This window comes from Tetrao urogallus, assembly GCF_951394365.1.
Source record: "Tetrao urogallus genome assembly, chromosome: 6".
Classification (NCBI taxonomy): domain Eukaryota; kingdom Metazoa; phylum Chordata; class Aves; order Galliformes; family Phasianidae; genus Tetrao; species Tetrao urogallus.
This window is the reverse complement of record NC_136819.1, coordinates 36,998,173-37,016,318: the sequence shown is the minus strand read 5'-3', so window position 1 is coordinate 37,016,318 and position 18,146 is coordinate 36,998,173. Positions and strand designations below refer to the sequence as shown.

Genomic DNA, 18,146 nt, shown 5'->3' with positions numbered 1-18,146 from the left:
AGCGCTGTATACAAGCATCAAGAAATTTTAGGTTTTATGAATGAGGATGGGCTTTGTAATCACAGTGGTGAATCTGGTTCATATCACAGAATTCAATGAGTCTGCTGCACATCACATTGTAGTTCTTCTACATTGCTGGGACTAGCAGCTCACTTGAATATAGATATGAAAATAACAGTTACTTCCTTTTAGATTTTAGAATCACTAAGATAAATTTCAGCATGAATTTATAATTTTTATGCAGCCCAGAACAGTAAATAGAAGGTTGAGGAGTGCTAGGTAACATTGTGCTGAATAGAGTTTGAATGCTACATGTACAGATAATTTAGTGGCAAAATCCACAACACATTTTTGAAGATGTTCAGCAAGCATAAACAAAAAATTCATTGAGTGATAGAGGGAGAGAGAAATGTGTGTATGCATTTATTTATTTATTTTCCAGAAGGAATACACATCTCCTTCTCTTGTAGATACAGATTGTGTTAGAAAAGACTACTTAAACGACATTTGCAATACGATGCTTTTGCAGGAATGCTACATTTAAAAAAACTTTTAACCTTTTGCAGGAAACATCCTATGGAACGAGGATTTTCTAAAACTTGGAGTAAAATACTGGCCATTATAAAGCCAACGAGAGCTGTAAGTCAGGCATTGGAAAAAGATATGTGTGTTTGTGTAGAGAAGAGTCGTTTCCCAATATGCACTACCTACTGTTAAAGACCAAGTTACTCAGAGAATTACTGGGGGCTCCACACATAGATGCAGTTTTCCAGATGGAGCCTCACAAGAGCAGAGTAGAGGGGGACAATCACCTCCCTGTCCCTGCTGGCCACCCCTCTTTTGATGGAGCCCAGGATACCATTTGCCTTCTGAGCCGCAAGGGCTCACTGCTCGCTCATGTTAAGTTTTTCATCTATCAAGATCCCCAGGTCCCTCTCCACAGGGCTGCTCTCAAGGACCGCTCCTTCCAGTCTGTATGAATGCCTGGGATTCCTCCAGCCCAACTGCAGAACTCTGCACTTTGCTGTGTTGAACCTCATCAGGTTCACCCGGGCCCACCTTTCTAGCCTCTCGAGGTCCCTCTGAATGGCCTCCCTTCCTTCATTGATGTTCTCTTTCAAACCAGTATCAAAACACTTTGGTATCAAATGTAGTTACCACAAAGTCTGGTGCTCAGACTTGAGGGCATGAAAGACCAAGTCCCACAGGCTGCTGCTGTGACTCACAAAGGAGACTGTGAGGTCCCCAGGGGCCTGAGGGACCAGAGGTGGGAACAGTGAGGAGAAGCCTGGGAGCTGGTTGCAGGTCCAGCTAGGAGGAGTTACCTGGGACCTAACACATTGCCATGGCTCTGCCAGCAGTGCCAAGGTGGGACCTCACTGGACAGCCTAAAAAGAGAAGAAGAAGAGGGAAGAAGACTGTCTGATGGTAGCTTTTAGGGTGAGAATGCTCTCAGTGTAGACATCCAGTGACTTGTGATGCTGGTGGTAGTAATAAGCAGTCTGCCTCACCATCTGTTCAGCACATCATTGATCAATGACTGCATATAGTGCCTTTCAGATATCAAAACAATAAGTTAGGTCAGAAGTTAGTGCTCTCATTATATATTAGTTTATCATTTTTGTTCTAGCAAAGCTGGTATCTTGCAGGGCTGGCATCCAGTTTTCAAAAAAAATGCATAAAATCCAAAGGATTTTAGAAAGAAATGGATTGGAAGTAGAGAAAGCCATTATGAATCCCCCGGTTGTATTCATTCCTCTAAACAATCATTAAAAACAGGCCAGATTGTTTTCTAAAGTGAATGTTTTCACTCTTCTGTATTAATAAGATACTGGGGCTGCTGCCTCCAGAAAAACTAACAGACATTTTTTCAAATCCTCCTTGACCTTCTTATAACAACTGCTGGTGAATAATTAGCAAGTTCATTAAGAAGTTACACATGATTTTATTGAGGCAAACAATTCTGAATCAAAGAATGCAATTTGCAGATCTAGGTTGAAGCACATAATTGGCATGTATTTTAGGATTGCTGTTAAAGCTATAAAAAAGATTTACTAGGGAAGGAATGGATCCAAAAACCCTAAAGGAGGGAATGTGCTACTCATGTAACTCAGTGTTACAAATGGATTCATTTAATACTAACGTCTTATCTACTTTAAAACAAAAGGAAAGAAAATAAAAACAAATGCAAATCCCTTTTATTAACTTTTCAATTAGAAATAGACCTTGTGTTTCTTCATCTGAAACAAAGAAAATACATATTTTTTTCATGTATTCTGTTGTGATTTTCGGTATTGCTGTCAAAGATGTATTTTTAATAAATCATTTTAATTTTGTTGAGAAATTGATAAAGTATAATTGTAAAGACAAATTATGTAATATACTTTCATTGAGTTGTTGGGTGCACAGCAAGTGATTAATGCTGCCATTCTACAAGCACTTGTGCATGTGCACATAACTGGGAAGCTTGCGTATGTTCTGGAAGGATAGGCTTGAGCGTTTGCAGGCACACTGTTCTGAGGATGCTATAGAAACAGTAATGCTTTGTTCTGAATTTATAAGTCAGCCAAATCTTGAAACTTGAGAAAAGCTTTGGGTTAAGAAAGCTTTCCTTTTGAAATATGTACATGAGAACAACTAATTACTGGTGAATTTCTGCAAGATTTCCTGAAATAAATACATTTTTGGTTTGAAATGAGAGGTATAAATAATCAAGTTCTAAATATATTCATATTTGATTAGAGTCTACTTTCAATGATAATGTTAGTTGTTTGATTACTGCAGTGTAAAAGCTTCTGCAGCTGATATTACTGTTGGACTTGGTGCAATGACGCTGAGGCATTTTCAACTATTAGCCTTCCCCAGAGTTCTTTTCAGACAAAATGTTATGCATCAGCTCTTATTTGAGCATAAGCCTATTGAATAGCATTCTCCTCTCTGCCAACTTGGCAGCACATTCTCCTGCTAATAAAAGAAGTTACCCCAGATAGAGATCCCAGATGTGCCTGAACTACTTTTATTAGGACTACGGAGGGGCTCAGTGTTTCCTTCTGACTGTTTTCAAAAAAGGTGTGGGCTTGCTTTCATAACTACCCAAAGAATTGTATTACATCATTTGATTTTTTTTTTCCTCAAAGTGAATAAAACTTTAGCACAGAACACAGCTTAGGAAATACTGATGTTAAACAATAAATGTCTTTTGTCCCAATATAAGCATTGATTTGATCCTACTGAATTCTGGTGAGAAAGAAAACACTACTGCTTAACACTGAGATAAAAATATCTTCACACCTCTGTATTTTAATAAGAGCTGGTGTGATAATCAGAATAACTAACAATAAATGTTTCTATGAGCAGCGGTTATTACTTTTTCAAAGCAAATGTATATATGGAGAAAACATTTGCTGATTAGAATTCTTATTATACATAGTAATAAAGCCAATTTACCAATTGCCTGATAGAAGGCTCTTGCAGACTGGAATTGATTGTATCAGTGTTTGTTTTGTTTGCTGGTTGGTTTGAATTTTATGTAGTAATCTCAACGGTTACAAAAGATATTTTACTGCAAAAGATGTATTCAAAATTTATCCATACTATTTCATTGAATGTCTTGCCTGCAGTTTTAAAACTGCAAGAAGTAGGATAATCTAACTGGGATATTGAATAAAATAATATACTACAAATATATATGTTACTCTTATTGTTGCTATTCAAAAATTGTAAATAAAAATATGTTTACAACCATAAGTCAAAATCTTGATTTTTCTTTTGAGGCCTTTCTGTTGAAATTTTTATTGTCAAAATATGAAACAGTTTTAATTAAAATAATCCCTTGCTTTGTTTTATTATTTGTCTTCTTCATAAATTGTGAAAAATGGCCATTTCTCTGATTGATTTTTATTGTAACTGCATCAGATATAAAAAGAAGGAAACTGCACACTGGATACACGACAGTATTCCATTTCAGATTTTCAAAAACAGGGTTTGATTCAAGGTCTCCCATTAGTTTCAGTGGGCTTTGGATCAGGCACAGGGTTAGCAGCTTATTTTTCAAACAACTGGAAAGAGGTGTAAATGTCAAAGGTGATAGTTATACTGTGAGTTCCATAAACTACAAAAAAAGTTACTACTAAAGCTCTATTTTTCCTTAGTTTAACAGCTTCTATGAAAACAGTGTTAATAAGTATATCAGGAACAGTATATAATAATGAATCAGATATGTAAACAGACCTTTAAAACTCCTTTTATATAATAATTGGAAAGTTAAAAGTGACTTAAAATCCCTAACTTCTCATGCTGTGATGTAAATTGTATTTTTTTTAGGTTCCAAATTCAAAGAGGGAAAACTGATCCTACCAGTTACAAGAACCTGGGGGACTGTTTCAGGACTATTTTCCAGAGAGAAGGGTAAGAGTATATGTTTTCTGAATTGTCAATTTTATGTGACCTTTTTTAATCACCCATTTTCCAGACATTAGATCCTCTTTATATTCCACTCTTTATGCAACTGCCAGAATTCAGCAAACATTTAGTCTTACATAATGATCATAATGTAAAAAGCCCTACCACTGCTTACACTCTCAATCCCAAATTTTGCCATTAGGATATGTTTAAAGACTGTGATGAACAGCTGTGCAGAGATAATTGAGTAAACTCTGCTTCAGTGCTAGGATCTGGAAGGCCACAGCAGTGCATTTCAGTGTCTAGGTTCTTATATCCTGTTTTCCTGGTTTTCTGAACTAGCTCTGCCTGAGCTTGAGTTGAGTGAAGTGCTTGTTTCCTAGCTCTGATGAACAGGTATTCCCAGTTAGCTGTGGTATGCAGTGATTCCAAGACCTCTGTGAGTAAAATTCCACAAGTTTTCAATTGGACAGAATATAGAAGAGGATTTATGGGCCTTAGTCACCTGAATCGAACCGGCTTCAGAAGGTACCACCTCTCTCTGAGCCACAGCTCCTCTGAGGGATGTGGGCTCAGATCCAGAGCAGCATGTAAATACACGCTTAATTTTATGGGCAGTCCTGTTAAAGCCAGTGAATGTAATGGGACTGATCACATGCTTAGTTAAGCCTGTTATCCACAGGAGCTCTTCAGGAGCTAGCCTTTAATCAAGGTGGCTCTAATTAGTCAATCCCAGTTTGGAGTAGCTAGTAGACTTTCCGTAAGAACTTTGCAAACATAATTGCAACCTTTTTTTGTCCGTATATTGATCAAAATGGAGTTGTGCTCATAAAGAGCACTATAGGTACCACATGTGGAGGCAGCATTAATGCAGCAGGGCACAGATTTCTTGTGTCCAGAAGTTGCACTGGAAAAGCAGAGGCAAAAGTAGCAGTGAAAATGAAGAACTAGACCCATTTTTTTTCTTGTAATGATAATTAGCTAAATAACACTACGTACGTACATAGATATAGAATTAGATTTGAATTGCTAAGGAGAGATGTAGAGATGTTTTACCAAGGTGTTAAGGGGGGGGAATTGTCACATTTGCCCTTATCAGTGGTAGATTTATTTCTGATGAAAGACTAATGCTGTGCATTATACCTACAAGGTGCTGAAAAATCCCAAAGCTAAAAGGATCACAAAAATTATAATCTGTGGCTTCTGGGGTTTTCTAAATTGAGTATGCTCCTTCCGGAAAGATTTTTTAAATGTTTTCTCTATAGAAAAGTAGTAATATTTATTTTCATGTCAATCTAACTTTTTTTTCAGAATAGATTCAAAATTAAAACAGTGAACATTAAGTCAAACTCACTATTTTTTTTTTATATTATTGACAAGTCTCAAAATGTAAAATTAGTGATGGGGAGACGTATCTGGAGAAAGAGTCTAAATCAAGAGACTGCTTCCAAGCTAATTTATTTAGGATCTTGCTTTATTGCCTATGTGATTATATTGTGTAATTAAATATTTGTAAAACCCACATGCATAAAATACTAGTAAGATGCTGCAAGTCTCAGTGTACCATGTAAGATATAACTGCCTTATTAATTTTTGAGGAAAAGGAAATAAATGCTTTATCTTTCTTTTTTTTTATATGTTCTGCTTTTCAAATGCTTCTTAGAGATAGAGCTATGTCCATTGCATGGATTTGATTTTGTTTTCACTTTCCCAATGGTCAATGTGATGTGTCACTATGCTACATAACACACATTAACTTTTTGACTCTGGAGAAATGTTGAAGGGTCTTAGTACAGTAATCATCTATGAATGAGCTTCAGAGAGGAAAGATGAATGCTGTGGGCTTTTTTTCTGTGGAATGCTTATGCCTCAATACTTGAACAAAACTAGAATTTTTTAAAATAAATTTATGAGTATCAAGGCTTGAAACTTTAACCAGGAATGAAAGATAATAACATGAAATTTTTATAGATTTAAATAACAACTGAGCAGGGGCTTGCACTAAACTTCCATCAGGGTAGAGCTAATGGAGATTTTTACTTACCAATTGCAATGTAGACTATACTGATGTAAATGAAAGGCAAATTCTTCTGAGTAGCTACTTTTGTCCAGAAAGTTAGAGACAGAAAGTTACATAAAATTAGTCATCAGTAGTCAGCACAAGGCAAAAAATAGGAGATCTCAGATATAATATAGTCTTAAAAGTTGGCTAACAAAAAACAGAAGTAATCAACAGACATACTTGTCTGAATCCTCCAGTCTGTAATTCCAGACTGTGCAAGTTGTCCGGATTCTGAAGCTTGGTGATTGTGACACTTCAAGGGAAATGAGAGAGATTATTTTAAATCTTTAAGTTAGTGAAAACCTTAAAGCCAAATATCCTCTCCTTGTCCGGCCACTAAATTATACAGAAGAGAGCACCAGAAAGGGTTTCATATTCAGATATCAAGCAAACAAAAACAACACATGAGGTATCCAGATTTGAGTGTGTAAATCTGGGGGAGTTCATCAAATGAAATGATGCCCCATGTCCATTCCATAATAACTGCCACTTCATCATTTTTATCACAGTAACAATCTGATATTTTCATGGAAAACTCATCAGAAATGGTGGCCAGGATTTCTTTAACCATTGCTATGATTTTCTCCATGTTCTATGAAAAGGGCAGAGAAAATGTTTCCAGTCCAACCACTAATGAAATAGTGTCCTTTCCAAAGATTCTGAAGATTCCTTTTTTTTTCACAAAACACTAAAAATTTCATAAAGAAAAAAATGCAGGGAAGAAACAAACAAACAAACGAACAAACAAAAACCTACAGAAGCTCTCTTCCCGCAGCTCCCAAACTTTGGTGAGCATTTTGAATGGGAGTAAATCTCCTCCATGGGGATTCATCCCTTGAAACTCTTTTCTTGTCTTACAAGAAAATGGGGGCAACGAAACCTAAAATTTAATTGAGACTCACTGAAGAAAAGCTGGACAACATCTCCATGAATCCTCTCTGAACAACCTCTGCTCAGCTATGTTCACTAGGAGCCTTTCCTCTGCATTTCTCTGGTTTCACTTACGAGATGCTGCATGTATTGACAGATCTTTGACAGCAGAGGTAAAACCACCAGGAGTATATCTGTTTATTGAGGGGTGACAGCTTTATAGCCAACATAAAAATAAAAATAATGTTTATTGAGGAAAATGTTTGGATAGAGGATTAACTGAAACCATTAATAGTGAAAACTTTTCATTCTTTTTAGGTCCTACAAATAAGAGATAGACCATGTTAGATGACTGATTTTTGTACTGTACTGTTGACATTTTCAGTACATTTGTATTCACTCGCTTCTTTGATAATGACTTAGATATGAATATGAAATGTAAGAATAAGCCAACAGTATAGCTTTATATTAAAGACACAATGGTGTTGTGTCTGTATTAGGAATGGAAAACTATGCTCATTAGCACTATCTTAATTTAGAATAGCACTAAAATGATAGATGCCATTATTTTGGGTCTGTAAACAACTTTGTTCATATAAACTTAAATTTTCATGGGCTCATAATTTTAACAGTAAGTGTTCTGGCTTACAGTTGGCTTTTTTGATAGGTACTTAGTAAGGAAACTTGTTACTTTTCTCATACGTTGGTTAGATTGCCTGGAACAGAATGCTAGTTTCATAACTCAATATTTTAGTAAGTTTAAAGCGCTGTTAGCTTTTCTTAGGACTAAGATGGTCGTGGGAAACTACAGAACACCATAATTATTGATCTCATTTGAGATCTCATTACTTCTGCTGAGTTATTTGATTATTCATATTGAATTTGGTTTGGAAAGGAGCCTCCCAATAAAACAACAACATCAACAACAACAAAAAGCCCAATAAGCTTTACAACTATTTCTGTCTTTTCAGAGCGGTCTTACCACTCAGTTATACCTATAAGTGCCTTATATGACCACACACCTTTCTTTTACTAAGCTGCACCCTGACTCATACATTAGTGGGATTAGGCTTTAAAGCTGCATGAAACTTTTTAGCTATGGGTGTAGCAGGTGGGAGAACAGCCAAGGCTAAGCAGGAGCTGAATGAATGCTAAGTTGTCAGCAAACGTGCAGAAGCTAGAGGATTCCTGGCTTATGTGTTACCAGCAATAATTCATTGATTAGGGAATTTGCTAACACTCCCATTTGTCCTCTTGCTACCCCTTGGATATCTACTGTGGTGACCAGTGCTGAAGCCCTGCTCCTGGTAGGGAGTGGATGATACTCTTGTTTCTTCTAACTGCGAGCAGGCAGGGAAGGAGGGGTTGCAGGACTGTCAGCCCCGCAAACCAGTTCTGATCTCTGATACCAGCACTCATCGCTGCCCATTCCTGGGGCCCAGCTGTATGTCTGCTCTTCCAGCTGGGCTGAGGAGGCATATCAACAGGCTGCCAAATAAATGTTATACAACATGCAAATGCTTAGCTACTTTGTGCATGAATCTTTCAATGAAATTGCCTACCAGGGAACTGTGATGTGATTAATCGTGCCAAAAATCCCTTTTCCCATCTAGCAGTTATGAAGCAGAAATCCATTTCTACGTACTGGACGCATAAATTCCTGCAGTATCAAAAGACCAGAGTTCAGACTCTGACTGAAGTGCTCTGAAGCAAACAGAAATGGTAGATTAAGGTGTTTCCTGCCGCAGATATCTGCCCCACTCTTTGGTTTCATTTTAACACCTATACCATGAGGAGCAGAGGTGAACTGGGACTTGTGCTTGATCACTGCTTTCTGAATCACCTGATTCCTTCACACAGACCCGCTTGCGTCAGCACTTTTGAAGACTGTATTCTTGCCAGCTGAAGGCGCCTTTTTCTCTACTGCCCCTTACTACAGGGACAGAAACTTCCACATGAATGCTTAGAAAGTTCTGCTAGCGCTTACACCTCAGAAATATATATACATACATGAATCTCTTTTCTAGTCTTACATGTCTGCCCTAGAAACATATAATAATATGGTTGCTGAAGTGACAGTGAAGATACTAAAAAGGGCACTACAGTATCAAAATGTCTATCTGTACCTATTCTGAATCCACTTAGTCCATAGTCAATAGTATATCTCTCTTTACCCTGCGGTATGGATACAGGCAGCGTATACAACACAGCTGTTTCCAGCGCCATTTACTCTCACTTCACCCTTACTCTTACTCCCTTTAGACCTATGTGTAATATCATACTTATCTGATCTTACTGTTTTCAGTTTCATTTGATTGTCTATAGTTTGTTTGCACTTGCATCTTTAAATCATCATTTGTGTTTTTACCCTGAATCAAGCCATAAAATTTAAGTGATGGAACAACCTTGGGTAAAATTACCATTAAGATTGCTTATAAGTTTGGAGAAGAGAAAGGCAGAAATGTTAGCTGACAGATTTTTCAGAGTATTTGCTTTAAGACTGTGATTTATATTATGCTTGCAAGGATTGAGCATTGCCACAAAGGAGAATCTTTTGGCTATTTGAAGGTGATGTGTACTGTGCTTTCTTCTGTAAATTAACATTCACATCTGATGTTTAAATTTTATCTCATTTCCCAGTAAAAACAGCAAAAAATCTTAGGAAATTTTGATCCCTGGTAATGTTTTAAAGTGTATGTACTCTTACATGCATACCTACTCGTAAAATATTCATACATTCTTTTAATCTCTTGGTAGATAAAAATGACCCTGTTCATAATTCAGTGAAGTTTTGCCAACAGTCCCAAGTGACTGGATGCTTTTGCAACACTGGTCAGTCATGAAACAAAGCTGAAAACCATTCTTCTAATCTACACATCTCAAAACACCTTGCTGAAAAAGGAATCATCATCATCTTATTTGCACAGTTGGGAATACGGGGTTGTAAAGTGCCAGGCAGTAGAATAGACATGGACAGGAGCATGAATAAAGATGTTTCTCATGAAGCAGCCTGACACCATGTAATTTGTTTGCCCCACAGTAACATTTTAATATCTGAGCACTTCAGAATGTGTGAGTTGGACGAATAATTCATAAGTCTGATCACTTTTGGGGCAGTCTCTTTTCTGGCTTTCTGTGGAGCTGCACGCAGTTTTAGGCCTGTAGCCAGATATCCTGACAGCAAACCCAGTGCCCTGCCGGATGGGCTGCACTGTCTGCAGGCAGCCAGAGCACTTACACCAATGTTACTGTCAGCAGGTTTTCATCATCCTGCTCATTCAGCAATTCTCTGTTCCTCACCATCGGTTCCCTACCCCCATCTTCATATGTTAACACTTGAAAACATAAGAAATGGCTCTGGAATGTGAAAAACTTTTATTCCCAGTTTTATGTGTGTAGTTTTCTGGGATACAATGAGGTTGCACTGGTGTAACTTCAAGCAGCACTTGGCCAACCACATTTTTATTACTGACGGACAGACATTTTACTTGCAAAACCTGATGTGGTATATATAGCAACGCAGTAAACAGGGACACTTCTAGAGAATCACTTCTGAGGATCAGATGCCTTAAAGATGAAGCACATGCTCCTTTATTTCCCATAGGAAAAGAACATGATAAAATTATGTAAATCTTATAAGCACCTTAGAAGTGAAAAGGCCAGGCCTTAACTGGTTTTACTTGTTACTTTTTGCTAAGGCCACTTTATGCTGGATATCTGTTTTGTATTTTTAAAGGTTCAAGTCATATTTTTTTAGATTTCAAATATTTTCAGATTGTTTTAATCTTAGAGTTACGGTTCTTTATGTGTCTCTGTTTTACTAATATCACATAAATATAGCTCTTCAGATGATTATATTTATAGCAATAATTTCTGTAGGGTTTGGTTTGGATATAGTTGACTGTATTATAAGATTAGAGCAATAAGGAGATAACAAGGATTTTTTACAATCTGCCTTTATCTACTTTAGTTAGCAAAATACAAGTAGAGCTTTAATTTTTAGTCTTATGATGTGAACATTCAAAAATATTTATCATTTTACCCTATTCGTTTTTTGCTGGATTCAGGTATATTTGTCATGTTGCTTAAAGAAATCAATGTGATAATTACGCTTATTTTAAAAACAGATTTGAGTCTAGAATATGGAAAATATTATACTTCCTGCAACATCATGTTCTCTGAGGGTGAAGAACATCACTGCCAAATGCTCCTCCAGGCAGGAGCTCGCACCTGAGACCTCAGTGGGGACAATTTTGCCCCACTTGGTGCTGCAGTGTAGTGCCGAGCCCTGAGCCATGAGTGCTCAGTGGAGAGTAGGCAGCCGAGATGCTAAGCAGAGCCATCTAGAGTTGGGAAGCTGGGAAGGCTCACACCCTCCCAATCATGTCATTCTTCTCCAGGGCTTCTTTGGCTCGCCCGGAGCTGTAGAAAATTCTCAGCTAGTGAGCTAAGAGCTTTTAGGTCAGAAATGGAGGCACTACCAGCAGTGGTCACAGGCAGGCTGCATGTCCTCTGAGCAAAGATGTAATGAATTGCTGCTTCAAGATTGGGAGGCTGGTTTCTGCATAAGTCCTATTTCTGAATCATGCTGCTTCAGGGGGCTCTGTCCCTGTGCAGCTTTTCATTTCTGAAATGGCATACGTATGTTCTGCCACCAGAATTAAAACTTTATTTATAAAGATTACAACTGCTTCCAACCCTGACAGAGGGATGGGGGATCTCTCAAACTCAGTCCTGTGCAGTGCTGTCAGTTTTAGCTGTAGGTAGAGGAAAGGAGCTGAAAATCACACACTGCCTTCTTTCCTATGAAAGAATATATATATAGCTCCAAAACCTGAGTGTGACATTGTCAATAGTCAGCTATCAAAATTCAGTGTGTCTGTTAGGTAAATCTAGCCATTATTGGTTAACATTTCACAAATGCAATCATAATCATATATGCATCAGGAAATGCAAAATTAATTTCAGTTATGTACTGCAGTTATTTCAGAGGCAAACTGTTTACTTCTCTGTGATTTGTGATTCTAGTAGCAAGGAATTGTTAACCTATTCCTTAAAAGAAAAATTCCACTGTACCGAGGGAAAAACAGTGACCAGAGAACAAATAAATCACTTTTATATCCTTGGAACAGCTGACTTTACACTTTTATTGCAGTGTTTGAAAAAGCATCTTTTCATCTGGAAGGAATCAGTTTAAAATGTGATTGTCAACACAACTAAAGCAGCTTTCTGTTTAAAATGGCTGCTCTCAAAGATTAGAACTGTAGTTTTGCCAGGATTTTCTTTACAGACATTAGTTACTAGGACCAAGAGATTTTAGATGGGATGTTCACAGGAAATACCTGGCAGACAGCATAAAATGCAAAGTAAAGCATTTTTATTTGGATTGTAGGAAGCATGTATGTGAAAATGAGCAACAGTTTTTCAGGTCAAAAGCCTTCTTTTTAAAGTACAAGTCTGTAAGTTGTAAATTGAAGAGGAAAAAAATTAAAAATCTGGATTATTTTTTTACATCTAGACCTAACAAATCAGACAACATACAGTTAGCACATTTCTTAGACTGTATTTCGTATTTATTTATAATGATGCTGTAATACTGTTCTTTAATTTGCATATGTTTAGTTCGTCTAACATCATTTTCTTCACTTGTTACATGTGAAAACAAAGCTTTGTCTCTTTCATGTCAATCATTTTGATTACCGTAGTCCTCAGTTCTTTATTTATGTATAACTCTGATTCACTTCAATCCCTTAAATATTTAATCTCTAAAAGATGCAGGTGAAAATCCTATGCAAAATGAAGTCTTGCATTCACTGGTAAAACATTTTCACTTCAGGAATAATTTGAGCTTTACACTATACAATTTGCTCCTCACTTTAGTTGTAAATTATGAAGATGTAATAAGAATATATTTATAAGATTACTTATTTAATAGGTGGGGTTTTTTTCATGTTTTCAAGGCAGGTTAATTATATGTTATCTTTAGCATTTTTATTAACAACTTATTATTACTCCATATGCTGAAAATACATTTTCTCTTTTTTTTTTCCTTTTTCTTTTGAACACTACATTACTTTAGCGTCTTCCTAAGTGCATAAGATTAATATGATTATATGATGAACTTTTAAAATGTATCTTCATTAGGAGAATGTTTGAGGAGATGTAAAGCTGCCACTGCAGCTGTCAGTACTGGGTGTGCTGATCAGTCCCTCTAACACCATCACCAATTGCTCTTCTGTTTGCAATACCCCAGTTGATGGTATTCTGAGTATTATGCTTCACGTTCTAAAAGAAATCCAGTAAACTAGATGCTGAGAATAGCTGTGCTTGATCATGGAGGAAAAAATCTTCATCTAAATAAATACAGAATAATAATAGCAATAATAATAATGTAGGTGAAAAGGCAATGTAAATCTATGAATGTTTGATAGTTTTGTGTAGGTTGTTTTTGAATGTATCTTAAATAAAACAAGGTAAAATGAAGAATTAGCATTAGATACGGAAATATTTTTTAAAAATATATTTTCTATACAATGCTAATTCATATTTCAAGGCACATTGCATTCCGTATGACTCCGGAAAATGGAAAAACAAATAGTTCACTTGCCTGTCATGCCAATCATCTGTCTGAAAGAAATAAAATTCTAAATACATATGAAGTGGGGATTTTTAACTTTCACATTCTTTTTTTATGCAGTCTGTTGTTGTTCTTTGCTGTACAAATAAAAATAATAACTTTAATGTAGTAAAAATAATTTTAATTGACTGTAAAAAATGCCTGCCTCAAATGTGCTGTACATATAATTTGCTGCATCTTCTTAAAGGAATGCATGCATATAAACGTAGAAAAACGCTGTTGAGTTCTGTCTTACTGTCTAGCGTAGAAAGTTTCTTTCACAGTTAGCAAGCTGACACTCCATAGTAAATTTCTGAAGCTTTAATACAGCGTATGGGGCAGTAACTCTCACTGAAAGATTGGCTCCAGTTATGAATACAAGATCAATTCCCATCTGGGCAGAAATGCATTTTTTTTTACAGCTTGCCTTCACTGTTTGTGTATTTTTGCATATTTTGGCTTTGCCTGAACTTGTGTATCCACTGCTCTGTAGCTGACTGTCATGCATTGGGCGTCTCAAGTACAGCAAGATTTTGGAAGGTTCTTTTAATCTGCTAAATTGGATTTTCCATAAAAAAGTAGACACTTTTACATCATAGGAATTTGGTAGCCAAAACCCAGTACATCTAATCATTATATTCTGCAGCAGTTGAACTCCACAACAGGAACGAATTCTTCTATGCGCCAGATGCTTCCTAGTGTAGATATGGGTTCAGTTTACTTACTGTTAGAGCATTTCTTAATAAAATTCACTTCTTCATTATTTGAGTCCTTCTTAAAAAGAATATACATATATATATCCTGGCTTAGCAGGATTTGTTTTTTATTTGCAAAACCCTGTTTTATAAGAAAATCTATTTACAAGATATACTTGTTTCTTCAAGTAAAAATAGAAGTGTAAGTAACTATCTGCATAAAATACTTAATAATTTCAAAAAATTCCATAGCTAAGCTGACTTTTACATAATTTTTATTTGGAAATGTCTAGGATTTGCTGTTTAACATATAGGTAATATCTTTTGTTGCCATTTTAATTGTGATGTAGAAGAATAAATTTTGTGGATAAAAGTAAAATACTAACATGTATTTGAGCCTTTGTTCTAATGTAGCCTTACATAACGTCTTTATTTTTGAACGTAGAAACAAAAATTGTTTTGACAATCTTCAGATTTGCATGCTTATTAGTTTACAACTTATTAAACTATTTCATCTCCTTTTAAAATGTTTCTGAGTAAATTGGTAATTTAATTACAAATTCATAAGAAAAATAACAGTTTTTCTAAAGACATACATAAAAGGCAAGCAAGAACTTTCAGGTACATTACAAAAAATTCACCTTGAAATTAAATGTATTGTCAAATTAAAAAAAAAAAATCTTCAGTATTTCAGCAGCTCATGTTAATAAATTGTAAATAATATTTTTTCAAATTTCTAATAGTTATTTTTATACTTCATGGTTATATTTTTATACCTCAAAAATTTTACACAAGAAAAATAACTATGCTTTTATACAAATTACAATTTTTATAAGCTGTCTTGTAAAATTTTAGAAATTTTATCTAGTAAAAGAGGAAGAGGCAGTGGGATATGATGTACTTATGGGAACAATCATAGTGGTTTAAAAGGTGAAAAAATGACCAGTGAACAATGTCATCTGAGAAGAGTTAGCAGTCTTTGCAAAATGCTCAGAATTAATTGCAAGAAAGTTGTCTTATTTATCCCACTGAAAGGTTTGGGAAAATGCAGCTTGAGAAGTAGGTCTTTCTCAGTTACTGTGAGGGAATGCTTGGAATTTTGTCTTTCTACCAAAAAGGATTGGTTTTCCCTTGATTGTCATCAGTTTGCTAGGTTGTCCTGCTATTTAAGCTATTAGAGACTGGTGTGCTGCTTGGTCTCAGGTGATCCATAAAAAGGAATGAAGCCTCGGGAAGGTAAACCATCACCAGACTGGCTCAGTGTCTCAGCCTTCCATGACGGAAGCTCTTTGTTGAGATTTGTTGGCAATTACAGCAGTTTCCAACTGAAGATAAAGAGCCAGAGTTCTCAGATAATGCCCTCGATCACACACCTGATGACAGACTTTTGCATGCAAGTTTTTTCAGGTGCTATGTTTGCTCAGTAATCCTTCAGTGCCAATCTTTTCTAAATGGTGAGCAAGTCCCGTCAGTAATGGACATCAGCCATTGAGCTTGTAATATTTGTCATATATCAGGTTACGGCTTTGTTACTGCAGTCTGATGAATGGATGCTGTTATGCTTAGAGAAAATAAAGAAGTGCTATAAATTTAGAAGTCAGTAGTAAATGAGTTGCTACTTTAAGGGCCTGATTCACATCCTTCTAAAATCAATGGAAAGTATGCTGTTGACTTTATGGTCTTCATATCAGTCTTTTAATTTTCTTTGTCTTTTAAGACATGGTATTCAAGGCTGTCATGAAAATATTTTTCCATTTCTCACTACGTATGGTTTTACACCACAGTAGTAACATTAATATAAATCTTACTTTATGTCTTAAATTTTTTGTCCTACACAAATGATTTGATTAAAGATGGAGCCATGCAGAGAGTTGATCATAGAACCTGATAGATTTCACATGAAAGAATCAAAACAGGGCTTCAGGTGTTAAATATTGACACAGTATTTCTTCTTAATTTTTTTCTTTTGTCCATGATTCTTCTTATCCCTATAATAGACTTTGAAGATTGTACACTGATTTTATACTTTATTTACTTATGGGCATTATTCTGGAAGTTGTTCTGAAGAAGACAGAGTTAAACTTTTGTAGGCTGTTAAAATCTGTCCTTGGCCAAGATGTTTCATGCAGATTTTGTCAGAAGTTCAGATGGTGGCCAAAGCATTTATAATTCATTAAATTATGTGTCATATAAATAATGAATTTCCTTCTTATATTCTACTACATAAATAAACATAGTACATATTAAAAGAAAAGAGTATTTTAAGCCAAAATCTGTTCAAGTGTCAGACCTTATTTTTTACTAGCCCTGTATGCACAACAGTTTATAATGGCTAGAGGTTAGTAGAGTGTTAATTCTAGTTACAGCCATAAAGGTTCCACATAACTGCTTACTTACTAAGTAGTATGTTTTGTATAGCAACTCCTATTTCAAATGACCTAATAAATAGTATTCTCTGGGGAGATAAACTGTCATGATGATGTAGACAGTGATATAATACTAATAAAACTAATAATCCCCTGACGTCCACCCAAAACTGCCAGACAACGCCCATTTTCATGCTCCAGCTAGTGATAGTATTATACAGATACACTTCTCATTATTTTTATATATTCTCCATTTGCATTACATGCTCTCATCTCTATTTCTCTAAAACAAAGATATAAATGAGTACTGAGTATAGGGAAAGAAAAAAAAAAACAGTAGAAAAGGGGGAAGGCAGGAGAAAGATCCTGAAATATCCATAGTTTTGTGTGTTAACTCTCGGGATATCTCCTCAAAGAAGTACGTTGTTAGCATGTATCTGACATAGACAGAATCTGGGGAGCTGTTGTAGCCAGAGAAAAGGGAAGAGATCCATACCAAAAGGTGACATAAAGGCAGGTGAGGAAGAACAAAAATTTTCAAAAGTAGTTCTGAAAGGGTACAATGTAAGATTAAGGCAATCTGAAAACTGGAATGTGTACTTTCAAGTTCATGTAAGCAACGAGATTTGTTTTTGAGTAGAGGAAAAGACTGAATTTAAATGCAGATTACTCAAAGTGCACAAGTTCCGTTCTTATTTTTTAAAACTAAAAAGAAATCTGGGATCTTTGACATGTTGCTACTTTCCTACTTAGAAGATTCCTTGATTCCTTCTGTGCTGAGTAGGTTATTTCATTCAAAATGAAACTCATATTGCCTTTCAGAGCATAGCACGTAAATTTTCTTTTGTCCTGCTGTGTGTTCATTACAGTCTACAGTGCCATGGGCTCCATATAAACACTGTACTCTTTCTACATTCACCCTCAATATTGCAGATTATTTTGCATTCTCTCTGTAAGTATTTCCTGTTTTATTTCCCAAACTTGTGTTTAAGACACCATAGTAAATTATAAAATCATTAATTTTATGATTACCCAAGTTTTTGAGATATCCAGTGTGGAAAGCAGAGTTTAGATGCCAATAATTCTGTTGTGTAAATAATATACATGTAGTGTGGCAACAGGTGTCTAACAGGCAT

At 35.8% G+C, this 18,146-nt stretch overlaps 1 protein-coding gene across 1 annotated transcript in view; it reads left to right on the top strand.

The window, feature by feature from the left end:
• SLC25A21 (solute carrier family 25 member 21) overlaps positions 1-18,146 on the top strand; it is a gene marked incomplete at both ends in the record, with an annotated part of 229,143 nt that overhangs the window by 167,110 nt on the left and 43,887 nt on the right. Inside the window, 1 exon segment of the mRNA XM_079537463.1 lies at positions 4,324-4,407. Coding sequence (XP_079393589.1) covers positions 4,324-4,407 — 84 coding nt within the window.